This window comes from Actinia tenebrosa, unplaced genomic scaffold (genome assembly GCF_029948245.1).
Source record: "Actinia tenebrosa isolate PJP-AT-01 unplaced genomic scaffold, QUT_ActTen_1.0 PGA_scaffold4__44_contigs__length_22323623, whole genome shotgun sequence".
Taxonomy (NCBI): domain Eukaryota; kingdom Metazoa; phylum Cnidaria; class Anthozoa; order Actiniaria; family Actiniidae; genus Actinia; species Actinia tenebrosa.
This window is the reverse complement of record NW_028292581.1, coordinates 8461065-8486688: the sequence shown is the minus strand read 5'-3', so window position 1 is coordinate 8486688 and position 25624 is coordinate 8461065. Positions and strand designations below refer to the sequence as shown.

At 36.3% G+C, this 25624-nt stretch overlaps 1 protein-coding gene and 1 long non-coding RNA gene across 4 annotated transcripts in view; one reads left to right on the top strand and one right to left on the bottom strand.

The window, feature by feature from the left end:
* On the bottom strand, positions 1-24812 carry LOC116292656 (receptor-type tyrosine-protein phosphatase mu). Its single transcript, XM_089036207.1, has 36 exons — positions 24616-24812; positions 24159-24215; positions 23103-23229; positions 20632-20957; positions 20365-20509; positions 19072-19332; positions 17978-18048; positions 17389-17608; positions 16720-17031; positions 16189-16532; positions 15956-16094; positions 14756-15025; positions 14082-14152; positions 13722-13956; positions 12974-13044; positions 12389-12608; positions 10125-10433; positions 8299-8416; positions 7896-8023; positions 7384-7523; positions 7177-7264; positions 6630-6706; positions 6458-6497; positions 5879-5976; positions 5637-5753; positions 5416-5570; positions 4637-4772; positions 3594-3743; positions 3411-3513; positions 3001-3077; positions 2864-2911; positions 2638-2772; positions 2069-2194; positions 1739-1884; positions 1408-1543; positions 1-1162 (listed from the first exon to the last, which is right to left on the bottom strand). The coding sequence occupies exons 3-36, from the start codon at positions 23188-23190 to the stop codon at positions 1082-1084; spliced, it is 5181 nt and encodes a 1726-aa protein (XP_088892333.1). The 5' UTR covers positions 23191-23229; positions 24159-24215; positions 24616-24812; the 3' UTR covers positions 1-1081.
* The window catches only part of LOC148906963 (uncharacterized), a 4551-nt gene continuing 1150 nt past the window's right edge, over positions 22224-25624 (top strand). Inside the window, exons 1-3 of one of the 3 annotated variants that reach the window (XR_016121046.1) lie at positions 22224-22464; positions 22763-22876; positions 24685-24743. This is a non-coding gene — a long non-coding RNA (uncharacterized LOC148906963). Of the gene's footprint in view, positions 22555-22762; positions 22877-24684; positions 24826-25624 lie in introns of those variants that run through there. The other 2 variants (XR_016121045.1, XR_016121047.1) reach the window with 2 other exon arrangements.

The window sequence follows — 25624 nt, the reverse complement described above, 5'->3', positions numbered from 1 at the left end:
ACCAATACAAATATGTTTTTATTCAGTTTTATTCTAAGCATTAGTGATATTTCTGTAAGGCAGTCAAGGCATGGAAGCAAAACGCTGAGATGTTCAAGATATACTCGCGTGAAACTGAGGGAGGAAGGACATTTACAGTGACGGCAGTGAGGGAGTGGAACCAACTCCCTATTTCTATTAGATCCAGCAAAAATGTTAAATTATTTAAACAAAATTATGTAAATTCCCTTAAGGAATCTTATGTGGGGCTAGATTGTTTCCCTATTTCTTAATTTACTCTTAGTTTATAATTTGTTTTATATTTGTTCTAAACTGGGGATGGGTGAATGGATAGTTGGGGTGCAGTAGAATAATACAATCACACTTTTTCTTAATTATCCTATGTATGCATGCGTATGTATGTATGTACGTTGTGTGTACTGGTGTGTATAGATATATGCCTAGATATATGTATAGATATATGCCTATATATGTGTGTGTATATGCCTGTATATTTATATATATGTGTGCATATGTATATATATTCTTAGAACTTTTTTTAATACTCATATTATTGTTATTCATTATATTTATATATAGCTTGAGGGCCACTAGTTTATCAGTTTATAACTGTAAAGTGTTTTTACCCTCTGTAAATAAAGTTATAAAGTTGGGGAAGACGGCAGTCCCATAAGAGGCTGAATTAATATTCTCGGTATTTCCTGTTCTAATAGTTCCTTGAAACTCTGATTCAATCTTAAACTGCTATCATATTAAAACCACAATGTCGGTGTCATATAACACAGTACTCTCTGATCGATGTTTTATTGGTGAGTTCTTGAGTCCTGTATAAACAACTAACGCATGCATGATGACCATAATTAAGGTACCACCCACCCCACTCAACACCAACACTCTAAACTAGTCACAGGCACCCTAAGAGCATTTTTAACAATTTTGCACAACCACTTTAGACTCGCTTTAAAAGTCATGCGAAAATTCAAGTAAAATCTTGATACAGATTAACAAACTCTAATTTAACTTTGCTACGCGTATATAGAATGGCATATGACTTATACTGTTCAGTTTATTATAAGTAAAGTTAAATGTCCCCAAAATTGGCATAATCACGGAACGAATCCAGATATTTTTGGATGATGTTGTAGCAGAAGACATACTGAGCCTGTAAATAGATGGAAAAATAACAAAAGGTTATATTAAATATTCAGCAATACTATCTTAATACCAATATGATCGTTTTTGATTCAGTTAGTAAAGCATGCGATCGATTTGCTGGGATGGAATTTTCGCTGTGGTGCCGCGGTTGTACAACTCTTGTGCTTTCACGTCTTCTTCAGCATATTTTAATAGAAAATAACTTTTTCCTTTCTTTTTTCCCCGGAAAGTCAATTTTCTCTTAGTACTTACCAATGTTTCTACAGCTCCTGGTCTGTTGACACGAATACTCTTAATAGTCTGAAAGACGTCCAGTACTTGTTCTTGTTTGACTCGTTCAAGACACGAAGCAATAGCACAGAATGTACCGCTACGACCAACACCGTTGCTAAAATTAGGCAAGGAATATAGTATGATAAGTAGGTCGCTTTGATCAAGTATTGTGTGGTCTACCCGCCTGTCTGTCCGCCTCCTCCTTCCCTAGGAACTCTTCTTTTCGTGTCACTAAACAGCAAGCGGTCCTTGCAACGAATCGTTGCTGAAAAGGCGATCAACAATGGACAAATACGAAAACTTGACATACCTGCACTGAACGACTATTGGTGAATTCCCACTCTTTTGCTGTGACTTTTGTACTTCATGAAGCAGCGTCAATACACTCTGTGGATTTGTTGGAACGCATTCGTTTTCCCAAGTCAAGTGCTGGAAGTGATTTACCGTGAGTTGTTTCTAGAATAAAAAAGTTAAAAGTATATATCATGGAAAAGAGAGAGATTGGGATAATTTCTATTCTCTTCCTTATACATCACGGGGACACCAAAAACAAACGAGTTAGCCATAAGATTAGAGTCGCCCTACCACTGTTATTGTTTGATTTACGAGTACAATAAGGTTCATGAGTTTCTTCGCTTACCTTTCGGTTCGAGACTTTAAGAATTCTTAGAATGATGTTGCCAGCAAGATGCTTAGTTTCTACCAAACGAACCTTGATGCTGTCATAGGTTTTAGCTTCATGTAGCGGCCAGTACTGAGGAAACACCTTTATAAAACACGGAAAATATACGATTACTAGTTTAATTTCTAAAATATTCATTAAATACATCGAATACAGTATAATCTAACAAAGAAGAAAAAGCTTTCCTAATTAATGCTACCAGCAAGGCCGACTGGTATTTTTTTAATTGTCTTTTGAAACTCAAGTAAGTAACATTAATTGCATAAAAGATGCAAAAAGCTGACAAGTAAATCGTTTTTTCTTTTAACCAGTTTAACGTTGTATGCACAAGTTTGTTGAGAGACAAAGCGTGAAGTAGATTTTGACTTACGCCATCGTGTGCCAATAGTATTCCACGTTCCCACGGGTCGTTGTGAGAACTGGGTATAATAGGCCTAGGGATCCTTCTGCTTTCAAAACGAACCCTTATCTATGGCATTGATCCATACATATGTTGCTGACGTGCAGTCATTTTAACTCAGTCTTACCTCACGTTCTTCTTCCGAATTGTTTAGCATGACGATGGTTCCGATCTTGTAGTCCATAACCATTCTCCAGAAATCTGCTATCGTGTTTTCCATGGGAGCTTGTGTCATTATAAAAGCATTATGTTCCCTGTAAGTCTTAAAAATAGCGATGTGCACAATTTAAAAATGTTCGTGGAGTTCACGGTAGCTTCTTATTTACGTGAAGGTTTGCTTCCTAAACACTTACATCCACAAATGAAGCATTGATGTAGTCCCCCTTGCGTTCCTTGTAAGCCTATGCAGAAATTCAACAAGCGTTTTATTAGCGCAAACATAGCTTTTTTTCTAGTTTCTCTTCATGACAGAGTTGAAAATTATACTAACCTCGATAACTGAAGAATTGATGTAGTCTCCGATCTCGGTATCGTTCTCTGTACTGAGAATCACCCGATTTCCATTTGCTGTAAATGTTAATGACAAAGAAGAATTTTACTAGACGAAGACGTAGATGCTCATAAAGCATGCGATATGAAGTTGGTATTCAGTTCTTTGTCTTCGTTACTGAGTATGACTCTTTCTTTCGACTAACACGAAATTGAAAAAATAGAAAACGCGTAGAACACGCAATCCCCGCGTGCTTTATAACTGCACACAGCACAGAGGGCAAGTTTTTTATTTCTTTTATAAAATGCAAAGGGCGCTTACGTGCTGTGTGCTCTCATAAAGCACGCGCTCCCAACCAATCAGAATGCGAGATTTATGACAGTTATTTCATAAAGTATATTGTAACTTACCAGCAACAATGTTCGGGTATCTGTTTTTCTTGACGTTTTTTCTTGATAGTCCAACATCAAAATTGCCTGATTGTATGTCTTCTGATGTAACATCCTCTAAGCGCTAACATTAATTTGTTGTAGCGGTTATTATGAAGAACGAGACATAATTTTCGAGGTCTAATACAGATGGACTTTCCTTACCTGAAACTCCAGTGCATAACCAGTAAGCTTGTGACGCCTGTCCACGACGGAGAGTTGCTGTATGGCATAAAGCAGATTTTGAACTGGTACTTCTGTGTTTCCACAAGTGAGAGCATCGTAAATAGCCATGTTCACGAATATGTATTGTTCCTGTTAAAGACACATAAAAATTAAAACATTACAATACTGATCCAATACTGTGCGGATACTCCAACCGGGACCACTATGATAAATTAGTATCATTAACCAAAAGAAAACTATTGCGACATTAAGTTCAATATTTTAACCGGCCAATCAGATAGCGCATTGATATAATAAGAGCATGAAAACGTGATAATATGATTGGCTAACACTGTTATCAGTTCAATTTCTGTCTAGTTTAGCGTTATCTCGTTGGTCAGTTTTATTCAAGAGGTCCCGGTTAGTGTGTCCGCACAGTAAAAACATTTTCTATGAAATAAAACTGTCAAAGAAAAGTTTTTCCTGGGTTTTCACGATTTGAAAATATTTCGATGTCGTCGTTGCTTTGCACCAATTTTGCTTGCTCTTTTCTTTCTTTCAAACTTGTTTTCTTTTGTCAGGTCTTGTCTTGTTATGTTTTATTTTGTTTACTTTTTCTACCCTGACTTTTCCTTTCTTTTATTTCTTGAAAGATAAAGTAAATAGCTGCCTTCTTCTAAATATGAGAGTAAAAAAAACAACAAACAAAGAAACCAACAATAACAACAACAAAAGACCAAACAAAACAACAAACAAAATTATAACGGTTAATATTTACTTTGATTTCTTGACCCACCCCAAGCAGAGATTTGATGTTGTTGTTAAGGGTATGCTCTATCTACCTCCTCCCGTAAATCCTCAGTGACCGTGCGGTTATGAGATCTCGTCTAGCAAACGAGAGGTCAGTGGTTCGAGTCTCGCGAGAACCCAACCGAGGCAGATTTTTTAATCTGCTTATACACTCGATGTAGCATACACCTAACATATAGATCTTTACCGAGTGACAAAAACACATTTCATAGATTTGATGTTGTTTTACTTACAACAGTCTGAACCATATACGGCCTATCATTTCTTATGGTTCTTAGGTAATCGAGAATGTCTACATGTTGTTGCTCTTCCGCTTGACGTAGCATTGCGTCAATCATGATATAGGTACCAGTCCTCCCAACGCCAGCACTGAAAGTGAAGAAACAAAGGAAACATCAATAGGAGTGGATCGACCATTTACTAGTAATGACTTTGTTACTCTCACTGTCAAAAAGAATCAAAAACATATCGGATATTTTTCATGAGCAATGTGATCTTATAGACGCGGAAAGCCTTCACTGACACTACTGCTTATATGTCAGATTAGCATTATTTGAGGTTTTGTGAAAACAAGGTTTCGTGAAAACAGAGCGTGAGTTTTAGTGCAAACCTTCACGCCAAATTTACTGGATCTCATCCTAAGCCATGGAGAGTCGCAAAGGGACATGCAGCAAAATCACTAGGCCTTCGTGCATGTAACCGTGGCCAAGGTAAAAAAAAGTTGAGTGGTCAGTACCTTGATGGGTGACCTGTAACTTGCTTCCTACTAAAAAATTTATTCCTGTTTTACCAATTTTCTTTTTAATTCGTTTTAAATGTATGTATTTGTTTTTGTTGTTGTTGTTGTTTTTTTATTGTTGTTGTTGTTGTTGTTTTTAATTTTAGCCGATTTCTGTCTACCATTTGTAAATTGTTTCCCAGTTTTCACCAAGGCATATAAGCACCCAATTTCCCATTCGTTTCTGTAAAGGCAATGGACAATGAATGACATGAAAAACTAGTTGCATCTTACCTGCAATGGACAACTGTTGGTCTGCTGTTGTCGCTTGAAGACAATGCAAGCACCTTTCGTCTGAATGAGAGTACGGCTGTTGCATGGTCAGGAACTCCTTTATCAGGCCAGGCGGTGAAATGAAATTGTCGAACACGTCGATTTTGTGAGCCAGCCTGCAAGAGATTAGAGATTAAAAGAATACACCATTGAACCATATTCAACGCCATGACTCCGTTTACCTTTGATAGAAAGAAAGTCCGGATGGTGAAGTCTGCAAAAACTTCTGTCTTGTGATTGGTGATTGTGATGTCTGAGTACTGATCACAGTCATCAGGCCAGTACTGATAACACTTTTTCTGTTGAAAAATGGAATTATACTCTATTTTAAATCTGTTTCATTTAATAAAATATTGGAACAATTTCTTCATACGCATCTAGAGCAAAACAAGTGTGTATATATTTCTTTTCGATTTCGACATACCTTTCCTAGCTCCCGAAGATTGGTCAGCATTACGATTGAAGATACGCTTTGCTCCCAAATCATTCGCCAAAAGTCGTTCAAAGTATTATCCAAAGGACCTTTGTAAATTGTGCATTGCAAAGATTAGTATAGGTAATGATATGATTTCGAGTTCAGTTTGGGATCAATTCAGTTTCCTCAATTCATGTCATACTTTGTTTTCTTCTCACTATTTCTACCATATATTCAGCAATAACGATATACTTTTACTTGTGTTTTCTTTTTTGAACTGTTTTTTAGTTCTTGGATAGTAAAATCCGTAAAATCTTTGCTTACTTTCACCTAAGATAAAATGGCTGCCATTTTCCCTCTCGATTTGCTTCAAATTTTCCTCTGAAATTCTCAGTCATAAAAATCTGTAATCTTAGGTACGAGTGATGCTTCGAAAGTTCTTGTAATTGCACGAGCCTTTAGGCAAGTGGAATTTAAGAACTTTAAAAACATTACGAGTACCCATTATTCAAAGCAGGTAGAGAAAAAAAGTAAAGTAATTCGACATCGTATATGCCTCCTAAAGAGCTTGATTTTATAAATCTGTACCTTGAGTTGCAATGTAAACCTCAGGAGTGCCGTCATAACCCTACACATGGTATATAATTTGGAGGAAGAAAACGGTAGGAAAGAAGTTAAACCCTAGTCATATATAAGAACTCAAGGGCAAGATGGTTCCATTTTCATGAAGATGCCATATATTGCTGTACAAAATACTTACATGGATGTAGTTAGCATTGATGTAAAAGGATTCCGAGTCGCCATAAACCCATTCCAAGGTAACAAGCGAATGGTCATCTAAAATTTAAAGAAGTATTCAAACTAATTAATCAAGAGTTAGGTAATGAACCCAAGGTGTTAGTTATGAGATGTATTATATATACCGAGCATTGGATACAAGGGCTGCGAAGGTGAAGACCAATAAAACAGCATTAACTTCATTTGTACCATAAACACCAGGATTGCATACGTACAAATGTACGAATAAAAGGACAAAACACTATAGAGACAAATATTTAGTGTCAGCTTTCCCTGCTAGCAGACTCCCCCCTTATTGGCAATTATTGGCAGAGAAAATGTTCTCTGGCCGAGAATCGCCAACAGCGGAGACCCTACTAGCAGGCAAGTGTCAGCTGGACAGACACAACAATTCTACTCTTTATGAGAGGTCTGTGTTACATGTAGGCACATGCATAAGTCTTTGCAGATAGTAACCGCACCTATCGAATCAACGACATATATTAGTTAGAATGAATGGCATTACTTACGTGCAATAATGTTCTTGTAGCGATTTTTGACCTTATTCGCTGATTTGGTTCCTTCTTTGCAGTCAAATCTTGTCTCTACTGGAACACTCTAAAACAATACATCATAAAAAACAAGGGTACTGGCTATTAGATGGGTTGTTATCCCCTTGATGAAAAGCGTATATGCAGAAGTGTCGAGCGTCCTTTGCTTCTCGGGAAATGTCTCACCTTGAATTCCTTTTTCAGTTTGTTTATATCTGGGGCGGGAAACTCAATAGGACGTTTAATTGACTTGAAGGACGCTGATCTATAAGAAGGCCTTCTAGATGATCGATGCCTTTCCATTTCTGCACTGAACACTGAAGGAGCTAAAAATAATACAATATATTGCGATAAAACACTTACGTCTCAAAACTAATATCATGTAGTTCACTTTCCAGTGGCTTTCTGCATTTTGTCGCATGTCATACACATATCATTCAATGTCATCCTTATGGCTTTCATTATAGGCCAAGCAAGAAACAAAGGTAGTACTCACAAAGGTAGGAACAAGACTAGAAGCCATTAAGTTTCCCTGCTTCTGTTCCGGGCAACATTCTATTTCATGCCGCCTCATATATTAACGCATAGAAAAGGCAATAAAAAGCGTAATGCGATGCACCCTCCAAACTCCTGCGATAGATTACATCCTGCAAAAGTTCATAAATTCTGGACCACTTGATGGCTTTCTATATACCAACCTATTTCTGGGACTGTTTCCTGTAAGAAATTGGAGTTGCTAGTTGCTGAAGGAGATGTATCATCCACCATGGCCACTTCCAAGGGTAATGGCTCTGCAGCCTCATACTTTCCGTGGTGGGTATGCTTGCTACAATAGGAATGAAATTTAATGTCGCCCTAGCTTCTCAAACATTAAGAAATTTCTCCCCTTACTATGCACACATATCAAGCATTTAAAGGTACTACTGCAAGAATTAACGATCGTTCTTTGTATCCCATGAGAACTCAACTCTCTGAAACTGAAGGCCTTTAATATTTAGACAGTGACGTCGTTCAATTCCAGATTATATTCATGGTATAGTAGAGCAGAATTAGTTATTTTGGACTGAGCTTTAATCAAATAGTTAAATTGTATATGTTTACCGTTTCCAAATTAAGAATAGGAGGACTAGGAACAAGATTATGAGAATAATTCCTACAACTAGTCCTGCTGCCAAGCCACTTGCGGCAGATCCACCTTGGGTATTCTTTTGGGATGTTCCTGAAAGTACATTCAATGAAGTACATTATTGTGCAATCGCTACAATAATTATGTAAAAATGACCTGATTCAAACTACCAATTGAAATGGTTATAACCATTTCACATTCATTTGGTTAAAGCTCCCTATTCCTAAATTGGCTAAACATGTAACCATAAGATATGGTAGATGAACAAATCATTATTGCTTTAAATAACCTTCGACGTTGGTTGTATTAAACTACCACAATACACATGTTAAAACTACCAAATATCAGATAAACTACAGCCTGAAAGCCGATAAATGGCTTATTTCACTACACCGAGGAGGTTTCCGACTACCATAATAATAAAGTCATGCTTGCCACTTTAGTGACACGCTAGCATATGGCATGGAAAAACCTTTATGAATTCAAGAAGCCGCACTCATGCTATGAAATATTTTTGGGTTATTCCACATCTTACGCCATGTAGAATCAATACTAAGAATATTGTCAGAAGGGCACTTTAAAGAGAAAAAGAAAGCTCGACAACGCGACGCTCAAAAGAATTTGAGCGTCGTTTGAGCTGCCTTAGACTTAATCGATTTTTAATTAATAATTGGTTATTTTTTGTAAAAAGAATTTAAGCGTGTTTGTACTTAAGCTGACCCTTTTCCATGCGCAAACCCCTGCTAATTAAATATGCAGGGGAATATACACTAATATAGAGGAATATGTCATATATTCATGTATGTCTTATTCCACTTGCATGTCAATGCATATTCCCTTTCCATATTTAATTGGTTCGTTAGCCCACAAATCTTGCCTGGAAGATTTCAAAGCTGCCCCCGGCTTTGCGACACTTGGGAATAGGGCCAGGGGCTATGCGATATATTCAAACGAGAAGAACTAAGTGAACCGAGCTGACAAATAAAACTATGAATAGAAATGGTTCTATCAAATTTGGTTATAATGGATGTTTCCACCAAATATTTTTTAGCAATTTTATAATTGGTTGAAACAACATTTCTCAACCATTGATAATGGCTGCCTTAGACTTAATCGATTTTTAATTAATAATTGGTTATTTTTTGTAACAACCAAATCATAATAGTGATTATTATGACCAGTATAAAAAGTTAAATCAACCAATTGATTTTTAAACAATTGTTTGATGGTCACTTCTACCATAAACAAAAGGTTACCTCAGACTCAATGTTCTACCAATTTTTTGGTAGTTTTAACCAGGTCATTTTAACAGCGTTAAGGAGTCGCTGTAAACAATGTCTTTTTAATCTTAAGTTTACTCACAATTTAAATTTCTGATTTTATGATAATGCAAGCAATTTTGTGATTAATGGCCTTGCATTATCAGTTTTAATCAGCATAAATTCCAAGATAATTTAATTTTTGATTTATGTTTTCGTTTCCCACATTCACATCAAGCTGCAGGGGCGGATCGAGGGAGGGACAAATGGAGGCTTTAACCTCCTCTCCCTCTTCACAACGTTGGTTAGGTTTCTGGAAGTGGAATAGAAAACATATTTTTTTAGCTAAAACATGTTTATTTTTTAATTTTTTAATTTTTAAAATTTTTCCAAGTTCTGTAGTGTCATTTGCAGAATTCGGTCAAGATCCCCTTAATATTTTTGGCTGGATCCGCCCCTGCGCTGAGCTTTCCTTAGTATTTTTTCCAGTTTTACTTAGCTATCGACCACTTATTGTTTAGTAATGAGTACAAGTTAATCACCTTTACGATCGGAAGGTACTTCTATATTGTTTCCCATTTGGTAAGGTCCTTCCTTGATTGTAGTTGCTCTGATCTTAAATGATAGCACTCCACTGGTTGTGACATTCATGGTGTACTGAAGATCACTCGTCCCGTTGATTATGACTGTCTTGCTATTGGATGTAGCCTGGTTGTAGTAGTATACGATGGTGTATTTCCTGATGATGCCATTAGGTTCACTTGGTCTATCCCACGTGATAACAACTCGTGGTTCAAAGGAACCTTGTGCAGGTATCAAGGTGCCATTGACATTAATTGGAGCAGAGGGGGCTTAAAAGACACAAACGTAATTGATATAATGCCTCATAAAGACCAGAGGGTTGTGGATATGCAGGGATGGCGGAGCACGTTTTAGGAGAGCGGGGTTGGGGAGGGTTTGGGGCAAGGGCTAAGAGGCATTTTTTAAAGTGGGACGAATCTCTCTTTTTATATATATATATTGGAACTAAAACCAAGTAAGGGTTAGAAAATAAATGCCAATGCTTTATTGAATTCAGAGTTCGGTCGAGCATTGATGAGAAAATGACTTGCAAGCATCTCTAAATTCCATACCTCACGAGTGTTTAACTATTCTCTAACTGATTTAGACTGAATATGACCATAATCACGAAACTAAGTGTGTATTCATATGCTTGGTACCGCGTTATTGGTTTCTTTCCCAAGAGAAAAGGAATCTCTGAATAGATGAAGTAATTACACGATATATTTTGTAAGCCTTGAAATAACAGAAATGAAATGTTTTGTTTATTAAGAACATTTTTTTTTTCGTATTTAAATTTTTAAAAATGTTGAACTGTCTCACGAGACTTGCAAAAGTAATCGAAAATTTACATAGTGCTAGTCATTTATAACATGGAGAGACACCGACAAGGACTAAGGTTTCTGCCAAGTTTCAATATTCAAGACAGATTTGTAAGTACATATATTCAAATAATATATAAGTCTGATAAAATGTTAATATATTTATTTCGAATTACAGTTCCATAAGATGTAAGACAACTAAGTAGTTCAAGAATGAAATCAGTTATATCAAGTGAACCGTATTTAGGTCCGTAACAGTCGAAAAAGATTCAATGCCACGTGGAAGTGCTGGTAAGAAACATAGGCTTATCTATAAATTATACGCCAAAGAACGCTAATATTTGAATGACATCGAATTTGCTGCGTATCCAGTAGAATAAAATTGTATAACTTTTAATGTGTCAAGTGAAGGTCTTGAAGCCCAAAGAAAATACGGGATTATGAAAATTATTTTCTGACTTAGACATTAAAATTATCTATATGCATGGTAGAGCATATTATTAAGACCTTGAAACAAAGTTAAAAGAAAGCAAAAGGCCTTATTTTATTGATGAAGGCCATTGGTAAATTGTCGAAACAAACGTCTAGTAGTTATCATTAATTAAAACCAGAGCAGAAAACTAAATATTATTGATATGATGTATCCTGATTGCAAATTTCAGATAAAAGACCTCATTATTATTCTCTATATAAAGAATGCAAATACATGCCAATAACCCCGTTTACCCCTGTGCTTTACGCAAGGACTCCACCACTTAGTAACCTTAGTAACTCTATTGATGGGTTGCAAGCATTCCCAAGAGAGTTAAAGTGCTTATAAGCCTTTGCACAATATTTTCAGAATTGATACTTTAAATAGGGAATAGTTGATTGTGAAAATAATTCATCATTTGAATGTCGGGCCTTTGAGATACGAAGGTTTATATTTCCAATATGTTAATGACTATGACATAACATAAGGGATTTGAGTTATTTTGTGGCAACTTTTAATATTGAACGCTGGACATTTTTTGAAAACAAATTTGTAAGAACACTTACGTGAGTCACGAGTAAAAGGGTGATGCTTTTAAAATACTGTATTCCAGAACGAGTGAAGTGTTGTATATAAAATGATCCCTTATGTTACGTCATAAGGCTTATAAGCACTTTAAAAGACAAAAACATGGCGGTCATTGTGGTACCGTTAACATTGAATGCTAATGAGAAATCTTTTGTTAAATGGTACCAACATGGCCGCGATGACGCAACGTGCAAACGAAGAATATGGAATACAAAACAGCAACGAAATGCCGAGTGCTGATTGGTGGAGCGAGTATAACTATATTGTAAGGTTCGATACATTTTACTCTTTTTTGATATTATTCTTATCAGCCGTCTTCCCTCCCTCGCAAGTCTTCGTATCAATTTAATAGCAAAAAACTCACCGTCTTCTAGAGTGCGTGTACTCAGTTCCGTACTTTGAGGACCAACGAACTTTTCATTCATGACTGCAATAGTGACACTGTAAATGGTGTACTTAAGTAATGACGTCAGGTTAAATGTTGCAGAATCACCCACGTCAATAATATCGGGACTTCCTCCTTGTGGTGTGTAGAATATCCTGTATGCTTTGAACGGTCCATTAATTTCATCACGATCAACTTTCTTTGGTTTTAGTTCCGGGAAGAATGAAAAATAAAAGTTGTAAAATATTTCCATATTTCGAGTTTTGAAGGTTATTTGATGATAGTAAGATCATCAATAATAATTGCCTGCCAGGCGTCCCCAACAAACTAGGCTAAATTTCTTTTGTGCCTCGTAAGTATTCATATACTTGATTATTTCGCCATATATGGTATAGATGGTAGAGATCATTTGCGTTCCATTGTTGATGACTTTTTTTATCAATTTTTTAATGAAAAATTCTTAATGGTCTACCGTTAAACATGGCTATATTCATCCATTGGCACATGGCTGAAGTCTGCAGTTCAAAAATGCACTCACTGCGATAAAACACCCTTGACTTTTACCTTCCATTTGATGAGTATGGATTCTGATGATATTGGTTCCATGCTGGTAATAGCGGGAGACTTGTCGGGCTCTTGAAGAATCATAATTAAAAGAAAACATGCACTGAATTAAAAATATTGGTAATGCTCATAAGTAATGATAATGATAATAGTATAATAGAGAATAGTATTTCTGGTGATTATAAATGTATAATCCCACCAAATGCCCTTCACGAACACAAGTGTAATATGATAATATATATTTTTTAATATTAAAAAAAGAATTATGAAAAATAAAATATTCGTTATTATTATATATCCAGCTAAGGTAAGACACGATTTCTTTTCTGATTTAAAATTACCAGTGTGGTCAGAAAAAGATTAATCTTAAAAGTCGAGCCACCTCTTACGTGCACACGATTGGTCCCCTTATTTAGGAGTTCATCTGCAAATAGGTCTGTTTTGTGTTTGTGTGTGTGTGTGTGTGTGGGTTTTTTGTGTGATTATTTTCATAGGAAATTTAAAAAATTGGATTAAGCAAGTATATTGAATGCCAATGCACACTAAAGTGCATGTAAAATTGTATAGGTGTTGAAGACATTAAAGTCAGCATGCAAACCCAAAGTCGATTTGCATTCGCAGGCTCAAATGTGATCTTTGGCGCTTTCTGTGCATCACGCATTACATTGTGCTTCTATCTAATTTTTGCTCATAAAATTCCTGATCAATTTAAGGGGAAAAAAGAAATTATTACGATAAGCATTCTTACTATCTTCCATCGTCCGTGTGTGCTGTTCTGTACTAAATGGACCAGTGAACCTTTCATTCATTACTGCAACACTGAAACTGTAAGGTGTATACTTTCGTAGTGATTTCAGAGTATGCGTTGTGTATTTCATAAACACCTTACGAACCACCTCAGTCGTCTTTGTATTTCCTCCTTGTGGTGTGTACTTTATCATATATCCCTTGAATGGACCATTGATTAAATCCGTATGTTTTAGCTAAATTGAAATTCATGAAAAAAAACGAAAAATAACAATATAATACAATTTTATATAAAAAGCAAGAACGTTTCTACGTTTTCTCTAGCAAATGATGATCTTAATTTTGACAATGAAGTATTTACCTCCCATTCCATGGTCACGGATTGAAAAGTTTTCGTTTCAACCTTTATGATAACTGGAGCTTCCTCGGGTTCTTTGGGGGGAAAAATGCAAGATAAAGCGTTATTAGTACCTTCTTTTACTGTTTAGAGAGTCAAAAAGTGAGAGAATATGTTCGAATTTACAACCGTTTAAAATGCGGGAAAAGAACCAAATGAAGAGAGACAACTTGTTGGTCCTAACTAGAGCCTGTATTCTCTGTCCTTCAAATATCGATCTAAAGCAATAGATGAATGCATTGTTGCAACTTTTACAAATTTTGATATCCATATTATGTTAAATGTTGAGGAATTAGCCAGAATCATTAAGAAGCTAGCAGCTGACTAAGTTATATAGCTGCCGTTACAGACTGCATATGTTTCTCGCTCTGCCAACACAGTTTTAGAAAAATGTTGCATTAGTTTATCATAAGACTGAATACCAGTTTACCGAATGCTGCGCGCAGAGAATTTGTTTCTATTAAAAGACTACCGGCGATTGAAAACTCCTAAAAGCAGGATTTTTCAATGTAAATGCTTTATGATAAAAGTCCCTGGAATTGCTTTTTTGGAATATTGCACGAATACTTGAAAGCAAGAGAAAATGAACTAGTTTGTTGAAAGTTTATAACGCAACATCATCATTTTACCACTTATACCTGCAATATCAGTTCTAGTTGTTGTGATGTTGCTCCATACTCCATATCCTACTTGCTTGATGGCCCTTACCGTTACATTGTATTCAGTGTACGGCTTTAAGTTGCCCACAGTACATTCTAATTTTATAGTGTTTTTTTCGTGTGTTCTCATTTTTCCTGTAAGCTTTACTTCATATCCCGTAATAGGGTAGGTTGGACTGCATTGTTTGACAGTCCAGCTCAGCTGTATTGATCTTTTTCCAATGGCGAGCAGCCGAATACGAGGCGCTTCTAAAAAAGAAACAATATATTGATGGCATTTATGAAGTAAAATGGGGTAATGAAGTAAAATGAAGTAAAATTGTTTTCCCTGTCAAACTGCCTTTTCAAGGAAACGAGTCCATGCGCCTGATTCTGGTAAGGTAATATCTTTATATTGAGATAAAATATGGACGGCCATGGGCGGCAATTTAACACTGAAAATATGCTCTCGTGCGCTGATTGCCTAAAATGACTTCGGCGGAAACCGGCTTATTTAACATAAAAATAATAGTTTCTACCAGCTATCGGAAAGGGATTCCGGCTCTTTTAAAACTGCAGACCAAGGGCAGTAGGACACCGAATGTGGTTGGATTTCTATAGGTTTTTTCCCCCTTTCGATTATTTGAATTAAATCAACGTTATACTTGTTTACTTATCTTGTGTCCGTGTTCCTTCGTTCGCTGTTGTAATGCAGACGTTTTCATTCCAAAGGTCAAACGGTTTGAATAGCCTATGAGCGTTACTTCTTTAACGGCCGTTCCTTACTTGACTCTGTTTGTACTATACCAACAACAACGCGACCGCGCGATGCTCCCTACGTCAGTAATATTCAACCGTCCAGAGTTAATATGGAACTTAAGGTGAATTTGATTAACCATATTAACTCTGGATGGTTGAATATTACTGACGTAGGGAGCATCGCGCGGTCGCGTTGTTGTTGGTATAGTACAAACAGAGTCAAGTAAGGAACGGCCGTTAAAGAAGTAACGCTCATAGGCTATTCAAACCGTTTGACCTTTGGAATGAAAACTTCTGCATTACAACAGAGAACGAAGGAACACGGACACAAGATAAGTAAACAAGTATAACGTTAATTTAATTCAAGTAATCGAAAGGAAAAAAAAAAACCTATAAAAATCCAACCACATTCGGTATCCTAGTGCCCGTGTGCAGACCTACCTTGAAACGAGATGTAAACGTTGACTCGCATTGTTTTTTTTATGTGATGTGCTGTTGGAACGAACCTGATGTACTTCGCAGTTATGGGATTTTCTAGATCATGCCGCACCACACTAGAAGAATCATTATTACCTTTGAACTGAGAAAAGAGAAAGTATACTACTGATCGAGAAAGAGAGAGAGAGAGAGAGAAAGGTTGTACAAGTTAAATATTATCATTTTTAGTTACGCACCAACATCTTGTGTGTATCGTCTTCATAGCTGTTCCAATTTGATGCGTTGTTTGAGTATTGCAACTTGTATCTTGTCACCCATTCATTATATTGAATGTGAGGTACCCTGTCTGGATCACCACCATTTCCTTGTGTTGCTACAGCAGTAATAACACGTGGAGTACCGAGGTCAATCTGTAGGTAATCATCAGGATTATTATTATCTTTTGGTGCCCATCCATATTTGCCATACAGTTTGGAGTTATGAGGTTGATAGCGATGATCAAAATGTGATGAGGCTGTGTAACTGATGTTTGTCGTATTTAAATTTCTTTCCTTTCCAACAGGAGATTGCTCTGGGCATCCTTAAAAGAAGGTAAACACTATACATATCAGAACCTAAGAAGTATATTTATCTAGCAAAATTAGTCTATATAGCCTTTTCAAGCAAAATTCAATAAGCAATTAGCAGTCATCTGCATTTTTGTTTCATCATTGATGTGCAATACACTGTAAAGCATATTAGATCATGAAAAAATTAAGAATACTCACTGTATTCAGGGATCTTAATACTTTTCCCAACAGCATAAGGACCTTCCTTTATGGTAGATGCGCTAATATTATACGAGAAAGTTCCGCTGGACACCACGGTAATAGTATACGTGAGAGAACTTGTTGCGCCTTCTTTGATAGTAACTATATTATTGTTGGTTGTATGCATGTTGTTGAAGTAGTATATAATGGTGTAGGTTCTGATGATGCCGTTTGGGATAAATGGTTTCCTCCAAGTGATGACAACACGCGGTCTAACCAAACCACTTGCAGGTTTGAATAAAGAGTTGAGGTTTAATGGAGCAGAAGGAGCTGAAATAACAGTTCAAGGAAAATTCAAAATTAGCCAATCCGTCAATCAAACAATCCACGAATTGCTTACTATCAATCACAATGAGTTTTTGGAGTTTGACTTGGGGGCAAACAAGTGGTTGACTGAGGAGTAACTAGCGGATGTTAAGTCAAAAACATGTCAAAATAAGTCCTCAAACTATTGTATTTGACTATTTTCACGACATCAAACCAGAAAACAAGAGATCAAAACAACCTACAAGATTCTACAAGGCATTAATTAAAATCACAGCTATTACTGGAAGTGACGTCTATTGATAGGAACCTATAGATGGATGCATGCCGGAGTCTACTGGTAAAGAAACAAAACAGGCTCACCATCCTCCATCGTTTTCACGCTTCGCTCTATACTTGGTCCAATGCACTTTGTGTTTCTGACTGCTATACGGATGCTGTACATTGTATACTTGAGTAATGATGTCAAATTATATTTCGCAACATCCCCCACAACGTCAATATTCTTGGAAATTCCTCCTTGCGGCTTGTAGCTTATCTTGTATCCTTTGAAGGGTCCATTAATTGTATCACGAGCAGGTTTCTGAAATCAAATATATTGCATTTATAACACCAAATAAATAAAAATGTTTTTTAACAAATCACATGCACACCGACTAAAATTATACATACACAGTTCAGGGAAATAGTTTGTTTATGATTAGTTTTATGATTAATGATTTATTCAGTTATTTTAAGACCCTGAGTGTTGGTCCGGCCGGGACTCGAACCACGACCTCCCCGAAAGTCCGTTACTCAACCAACTGAGCCAACCGATTTGCAGTTTGGAAAAATAAAAAATAAACACAAGGACAACTGAATTAAGGTAGGGATTAGTGAGGGTGTGAAGAACGGAGTCTAAGGGACAAAAAAAAACTAAAACAAAGAATAGAGAGTAAGCACTAATGAATACCTTTAAAGCAATGCTTAGGCAGTTTGATGATACAGCTTCAATGCTAATGATGACGGGGGCTTCTGTGGGTTCTATGAGCGAATAGAATGTGTGGCAAAATGAGAAAAAAAAAAGACAGTCAATAAAATATTAAATTAATCATATCAACTTTCGTGACAACAAAGTTGCATTAAAATGTCACTAATATTATAAGTCGGTTACCTAGAATGATCAAATGGAAATTAATCGGACTTTACTATTTTATTTTAATTTTTTTTGTATCTTGACACTTTTACGAGAATGTTTCTCAAGACTATGTACAATATCAACTTAGAGAAATGGTCAAACACGAAAGATTATTCGTAAAATAAGATCCCTAAAATTTACTTGCCTATGATGGCAGATAAATTTTATCCTATTATGATCGATGATGGTTTGATTTTTTATTCTTTCACTCATTTAATTTTTTGGCAATAAATATATAACTAATTGAAGAACGTTAAGTTGTCGTACAAAATAAAACTCGGGACTTGGTTTTTAAATATTTAGAATTTCTGGATATATTTATGTTCAAGAAAAGGCCTTGTTACTCGGGCTTTCAAAGAAATGCCCGAGGTATAAATTGGGCTTTATTTGCGTTTAATCGCAGTTGCGTTCAAAGCGCATGCGCAAGTTCTATGCGCGTGCGTAGTATGCGCCACGTAAACACATGGTCGAGCAATGGCGGAATTTTTCAAGGTTTCGTCAGAAGGATGACAGTGTTCACGAAGAATTCTTTCGATTTTCTGCTATGAAGCCCGAGTTCACGCAGATATGCGTCTAGTTTCAGTTTAGCTTGGGAGGCATTCTCGGGGGAGGGTCATGAGATTTTTGGCCAATGGGAGCTAGGGTCAGGAAATTTCATTCCTATTGCTAGAGAGGGTCACATAATCTTCGGAGCTCAATTTCAAATCAAATCTCCGGCCACCCCCACTGCTCCCCTCATCCCACGCTAATTTCTGACAAGTCCCTAACAAAACCACAGTCACATTCCCAGTCAGTGACAACTATATATTTATATATTTTTCATTAGAATAAATGCGGACGGCTAGGTTTAACACTATACATCAACATACCCTCAATACTTGTCCTGACACTTTTAACGTTACTCCATAGGTCATCCCCTTGTTGTGTTTTTGCCTTTACTGACACATTGTATTCAGTATATGCTTTTAACTTGCTCAACTGATAAACGTTTTTGTTGCTGTTCACAGGGAAATTCTTATTTCCATTTAGTGTTACTGTATATCCCGTTACGTTAAATAGGCTACACGGTATTATTGCCCATGTCAAGCGAATTGACTTTCGACCAGGAAGCGCTGTGACACGAAACGCTTCTATATAGAAAAACATTACAATATTGGTAATTGATAATATGGCAGCTTAAAAATATTTAACAGCTGATTTACGAATCAGACTTAGCTTTTCTTGACCTCGTATTAAGTTTTGCTTTTGTTTTCGGAGCTAGGCAAGAATAAGCACTTGAAGATTATTTTAGGAGGGTGATAGAAATTTGGTTATTCAAAGAAATATTTAAAAAAAGTATATAGACCAGGGCCGGGTTGTTCAAAGCTGGATTAGCGCTAATCCAGGATTAACTCTATAGGTCTTATTAGAGTTAACCCAGGATTAGCACTAATCGGGCTTTGAACAACTGGGCCCAGGATATAAAAATCTAAATTTTCAAATGTCTGGTTAGCAAAGACAAAAGTAAAAACATAATCAACATACATATGCCGACTCAGTACAGCTCTTCTCTAGCACGCTTGAGGAAAGATATTGTCCTTAGTAAACTCAACAACGCGCAACTGAATGTCTTGTAATATAATTATATAGCTTCAGTCTCGTTCCCAGAGCCTGCGTTTCCTCTGGCGGCCTTCGGCGAAGAACGAGGGCTTTGGCATAATCAATTTTTTGAGACCACGATTTTTTGGACTTCCGGTAAGAGAGCGCATGCGCTTAAAGACTTGTAAAAAAATGTGTTCCCGATTTTTCTAATTTTTATTTGGATTCCAGATTTTCATTGATTATATTTCACTTCCGGAAAATTGCGCACGCGCCAAAAAATGGATTATGCCAGAGCGCTCGTTCTTTGCCGTAGGCTCTGGGTACGAGATTGCATTTAGCTTGTATTAGATTGGGGCGGACGAGGGAAACCCTGCACGCAGCCACTAAGTATACTGCTTAACTTGTTGTGTTTCATGCGTGAACCAAGCTAAAGGGCTTAAGCAAAGAGTAGAGGAGGAATTTTCATTAACCTAGGCGATTAAATGATCAACTTGTCAAAGTATGTTATTCCAAAACCCAACACTTTTGCTCTTTAATACAGATGCTTCTTCAAATCAAAGAAATATTTCCTGCAGGCATACCTTGTATTTTAATGGATACGTAAACATTCACTCGCATTGTCTTAGCATTCTTATATTTCAGTGGTATAAACTTTATGTACTGGGCCGTGATGGGTGTTTTGAAATCATGTCGTGTCACGTTAGTTTGGTTGTCGTTTCCCTTTACCTAAAAAGAGATTAGAATATCGTTAAATCGTAGGGAATAACGTGGTCACTGTCCTGTGAATTGGGCTTGTGGTGTTATTACTCTTCATCAAAATATTAATGATCATACCCAGGAGTTCTAACCTCATGTCCATGATTTACCCAGCTGTTTGTGTTATTGCTAAAGCTCAAGTTGTAGCTAATCACCCACTCAAGTATGTTATCATAGCCTGAATCGTCTGGATCACCACCATTCCCTTGTGTTGCTACAGCAGTAATAACACGTGGAGTACCAAGGTTAATCTGTAGGTAATCAGCAGAATTTTTATACCGTGGTGACCATCCATATTTGCCGTACAGCTTGGCTTTATGAGGTTGATAGCGATGGTCAAAATGTGATGAGGCTGTGTAACTGCTGTCAGGTATATTAAGATTTCTCTCCTTTCCAACAAGTGATTTTTCCAAACACCCTAGTCAAGCCAACAATACATGTATGATTTAGAAGTCTTCAGCTTAAGTTTATCCTCAAATTACTAAATAGATATACATTTTGCAATTAAATAGTCTAATAATGTAGATGCAAAAATTTCTCACTTCTGATTGGTTGAGAGCAGTGCTGTTTTCCTGAAACACCAGTGCAAAAATGTGAAACACCAGTGCAAAAATGTGAAACACCAGTGCAAAAATGTGAAACACCAGTGCAAAAATGTGAAACACCAGTGCAAAAATGTGAAACATCAGTGCAAAAATGTGAAACACTTTTCAGTGATTGGTTGAAAAGACAAAAGAAATTCTTCATATCTATACACACTCTATGGTAATTTTTATAATCCCCCACGCACTAACAACAACACAATTGTAGTTTAGGGACTAGTTTCGTCCGTTTATTAGGACCTTTTCAACCTAACTGAATCTAACTGAATGATTACGTTGCGATATAGTGTTTATACTCGTGATGAACGAGAGCGCGCGCAGTAAACTTGCGCGAGCTGTAAAAGTATAAGAAGAGAGAAAATTTACATTATAACTGTTCTAGGGATCTTCATAGGTAGGGGAAATTGCAGAGCTACAGATGTAACGTATGAGATCAGTTGCAAATCCTGTGGCGATAAGTATATCGGAGAGACGGCAAGAAACGCGTACACTAGGGGAAGAGAACATTTGATGGCACTGGATTCGAAAGGCGAATCATCAGCACTAAGTAGACATTGCAAAGAGAAACACGAAGGGCTTATTACAGACTTCACCATGAATGTGACAAGATCTTTTCAGGGTGATGCAATGTTGAGACAAATAACGGAGTCTGTTAAAATTAGCAGAGAAGAACAAGATAAAATAATAAATAACAAAACAGAATGGAACTTTATGAAGATCCCTAGAACAGTTATAATGTAAATTTTCTCTCTTCTTATACTTTTACAGCTCGCGCAAGTTTACTGCGCGCGCTCTCGTTCATCACGAGTATAAACACTATATCGCAACGTAATCATTCAGTTAGATTCAGTTAGGTTGAAAAGGTCCTAATAAACGGACGAAACTAGTCCCTAAACTACAATTGTGTTGTTGTTAGTGCGTGGGGGATTATAAAAATCACCATAGAGTGTGTATAGATATGAAGATAAGCAAGTCCTTCAATGTCTCGATTGAAAAGTTATCAAGAAAAACAAAAGAAATTCAAACTAGCCAATCAGATCACAGCAGTTGTCATAGCAACAGAACAGCCTTGCCTCTCTTAAAAATGGATTCAAAAATGCTAAAAAAGTCAAGCTTCATCAGTTGAAAACCAGCAAAAAAGGTTGAGAATGGTAAAAGGAGGACTCGCTGCTTGTTATTCGAGAATTAAGAAGGAAAGAAAACATCAGTTGGGCCATTTTACAGCTGTTCAATGTCACTTGACGCGAAAGTTGAAGCGAGAGACGTTGAAACTTGATGTTGAAACTTCAAGAGCTTTCGCCTACTTTATCCGTAAAGATTGAGGTACATAATAATTCTGTACAAAGAAAGCAGCTTATTCAACTTTCCTTTGAGTGTTTGGGAATTTAAAAAAGAGGATATTTGATGATTTATGTAAGTTTTGCAGAATTTCTTCGCAATATGCTTACTTGTTTTCTCAAAAAATGTCAAATATTTGAAGTCTTGAAGATGAAAAAAATGATTTTTAAAAAAACATGTTTTTACTTTTTAAAGATCAAAAGTAATCTTTGTTATTCATATTTCTTTCCTGTTTTGCAAATAAAATATTGTTTTGTATTGTTTAATATTAATGGTTTCACAGTGGCATTTCTACAGAGAAGCCATCCGTCGACCAAAATATAATCGGGATTTAGAAGCTGATCTTAAATTTGTGGAGGGTGGAACACCTCAAAGAAACCCAAGGACGGAGAAAACAGTAAGAGAATGCAATTTGACTCCTATACGACACCGAGTTTTCACTTATGTTACACATTCTAATATTGAAGTGGGAAAAAACTAAATGCCAAAATTCAGGGGCGGGTGCTGTGCGCTAGTAAAAAAATGGAACCTTATTTTCGGGCACTAAGTGTCCGAAGCATATGTGAACACCTTTTTATTAGTGATAGGCAAACTAATTTTAATAAGTAACACTTCTAATTTACCTGGGTATTTCTCCCATTGCTCCTTAGATACCTTTATGAATATGGCAAAAGAGTATACCATTAACCAGAAAATCATTCGTCCAGCCATTTTAGAATCACAGAGTTACTGCAATGACACGAACATCGGCTACGAAGAAAAATCGAAACAGCTCAATCATGAGACAGTTCTAAATTAAATGTGAGGTCAATACGCATGTACGCTACATGCCTTCCTCAGCTTAATCAGAACCAATTATATATCAATTTTACTCTTGCGTACTAGGAAAATGGATTTTGACGTTTTCTTAATACAATCATGCAGTCCTTCTTTGCAGAATCATAAAAGCTGGTCATTTGCAGGCGTTTAAAACCTACATGCATTCATTCGGACATTTTATTTAGACTAGCTTTTTTAAGGACTTGTCAACTGACCAAATTAAATCATCATATCTTTTCAATTTTCAGCAAAATAATCTAGGGCATATTGTAAAGTAAATAATTACCAAATGACTTAACCACGAATAAACAACTCATGTACAATTTTATATTAAATACTAGGTGTTTTTATTTATATCATAAGTAAGAATATTTTCTAATATTTCTTATTGACGAAGAGTCAAATTAACAAAACTGTCACTAGCAAGGTGCTATGTTCAAGCGTCAGCTTGATAGAAAAGAGATTTAAATAAGATGCTCTGAATGTAATTTAAAACATTTATTATAGCATTATACAACTCGTTCAACATTGACCGTGATATCATACCCATAACTAGTTATAATTCAAGTTGTTTGGATTTTAGGCTTCTGTCAATCCGAATTCCAATGCACTAAGGTTTGATTGAGCCTACTATCGAGACAGCTACTCTCGATCTGGCCGGCTGTATGATATGAAAATAGGTGTAATACATTAATGTCCCCGCTGAATATTAAAATGCATGACACCCAAATCTCTGAAGCTCTTTATTTGAATCCTAGCCTTTAATACATGCCTTAAGGAAGTAATCTCCCGAGCTACTACATCAATAGCTCTACGCATGTATCTGTCAATTGTCTTAGCCTTATTGTTAGTACTCTTACCGGAAACACATTGATAGAACACAGGTAGGCCAAGCTATCGTTTGTAGGTTTGACTACCTGCAAATTATAAAAAAATCAAAGATTAATGGCCTTTTTTATTAGAAACATTAATACTAAACAAAAAGTAAATGGGTCTTAGTTAAAGAAAACATTGTATCTGGTCAGGTCTAGCATGAGAATGAGAATGAAAACATAATCAAAATGCATCCCGACTTTCCATTGGACTTTTTTAAAAGTCCAATAATTACATACATTAGCTTTAGAGCGGAATGAGTAAAGATAAATCAAGACGTAAAAGACGTACCTAGAACTTTTTTGTAAAATATGTAAACTATAAGAGTGACTGCACATTATCGTGGAATTTGTTTTGTTAGATCAGATGTGAATGAGTACGTGACCACGAGTAAAAGATCGGTTGATACGACCATACACTTTAGAAAGGCACGTCGACACTTACCTCTATACTGATTACTTTAAAACAAACGACTTTATTATTAGTATATAACGGCTTTATCTTCTTTTGCAGTTTTCCCACAAAGCTTTGAGACAAAGTAACAAGCCAAGACCTTCGCTATTTCAAGAAAGGTTTGTGTTGATACATGCCCCGAGGAAGTGATCTGTCGAGCTACTACATCAGTAGCTCAACGCATGTATCTGTCAAGTGTCTTAGCTGCGTTATTAGAAATATATTCACATGCTAACAATACACGCGAATATGCATATTTATAAGATATGGAAATGCATGAAAATGGATAGCTGTTCACAGGAGTGGACAGCGGTATGCTAGCGTGTGTGGGGAAACGTTTTACAATGCGTTATGTAGGGTGGGGGGCTGGGGAGGTCAGAACCAGCTGTTCGGCGTCGTAGATGAAAGTGCCACAAAAGGGTGAACAGGTCTGGCATGAGAACAAGAGCACAATCAAAATGTATCCTGACTTATCCATTTGGGTCTTAAAGGATTTTGGTACCTCTTTCAAGTCTTGATTTCCTTTCTTGATTTTCGTATTACATGCTAAGTATAAAGCTAAATGCATGTAATAATTGTAAAATATTTAAATGTAAGAATGCCTGTATATGATCTTGGAATTTTTCTTTTTCGATCAGGTTAATGTCTTGATGAGCACTGACTGCCTGGTTGAAACAACAACAACAACAACATCAAAAAAAAAACAAAAAAACATTGGTTAAATTTATGCAACTGAGACAACTAGTTTTAGAACGTTTAAAATATTGGTTGTTATGTAACGATTTACTTTGGGTTACAACAACCATAATAATAATGGTTGACATGAACGATTTACTTTGGGTTACAACCACCATAATATTATTGGTTATTATGAACAATTTACTTGGGATTATAACAACCAAAATATATTGGTTATTATAACCAATATTTTTAAGGTCAAGGCAACGCAACTGAGACAACCAGTTTTTTATGTTACTTCCTGTCAATTTAACCAATTGCA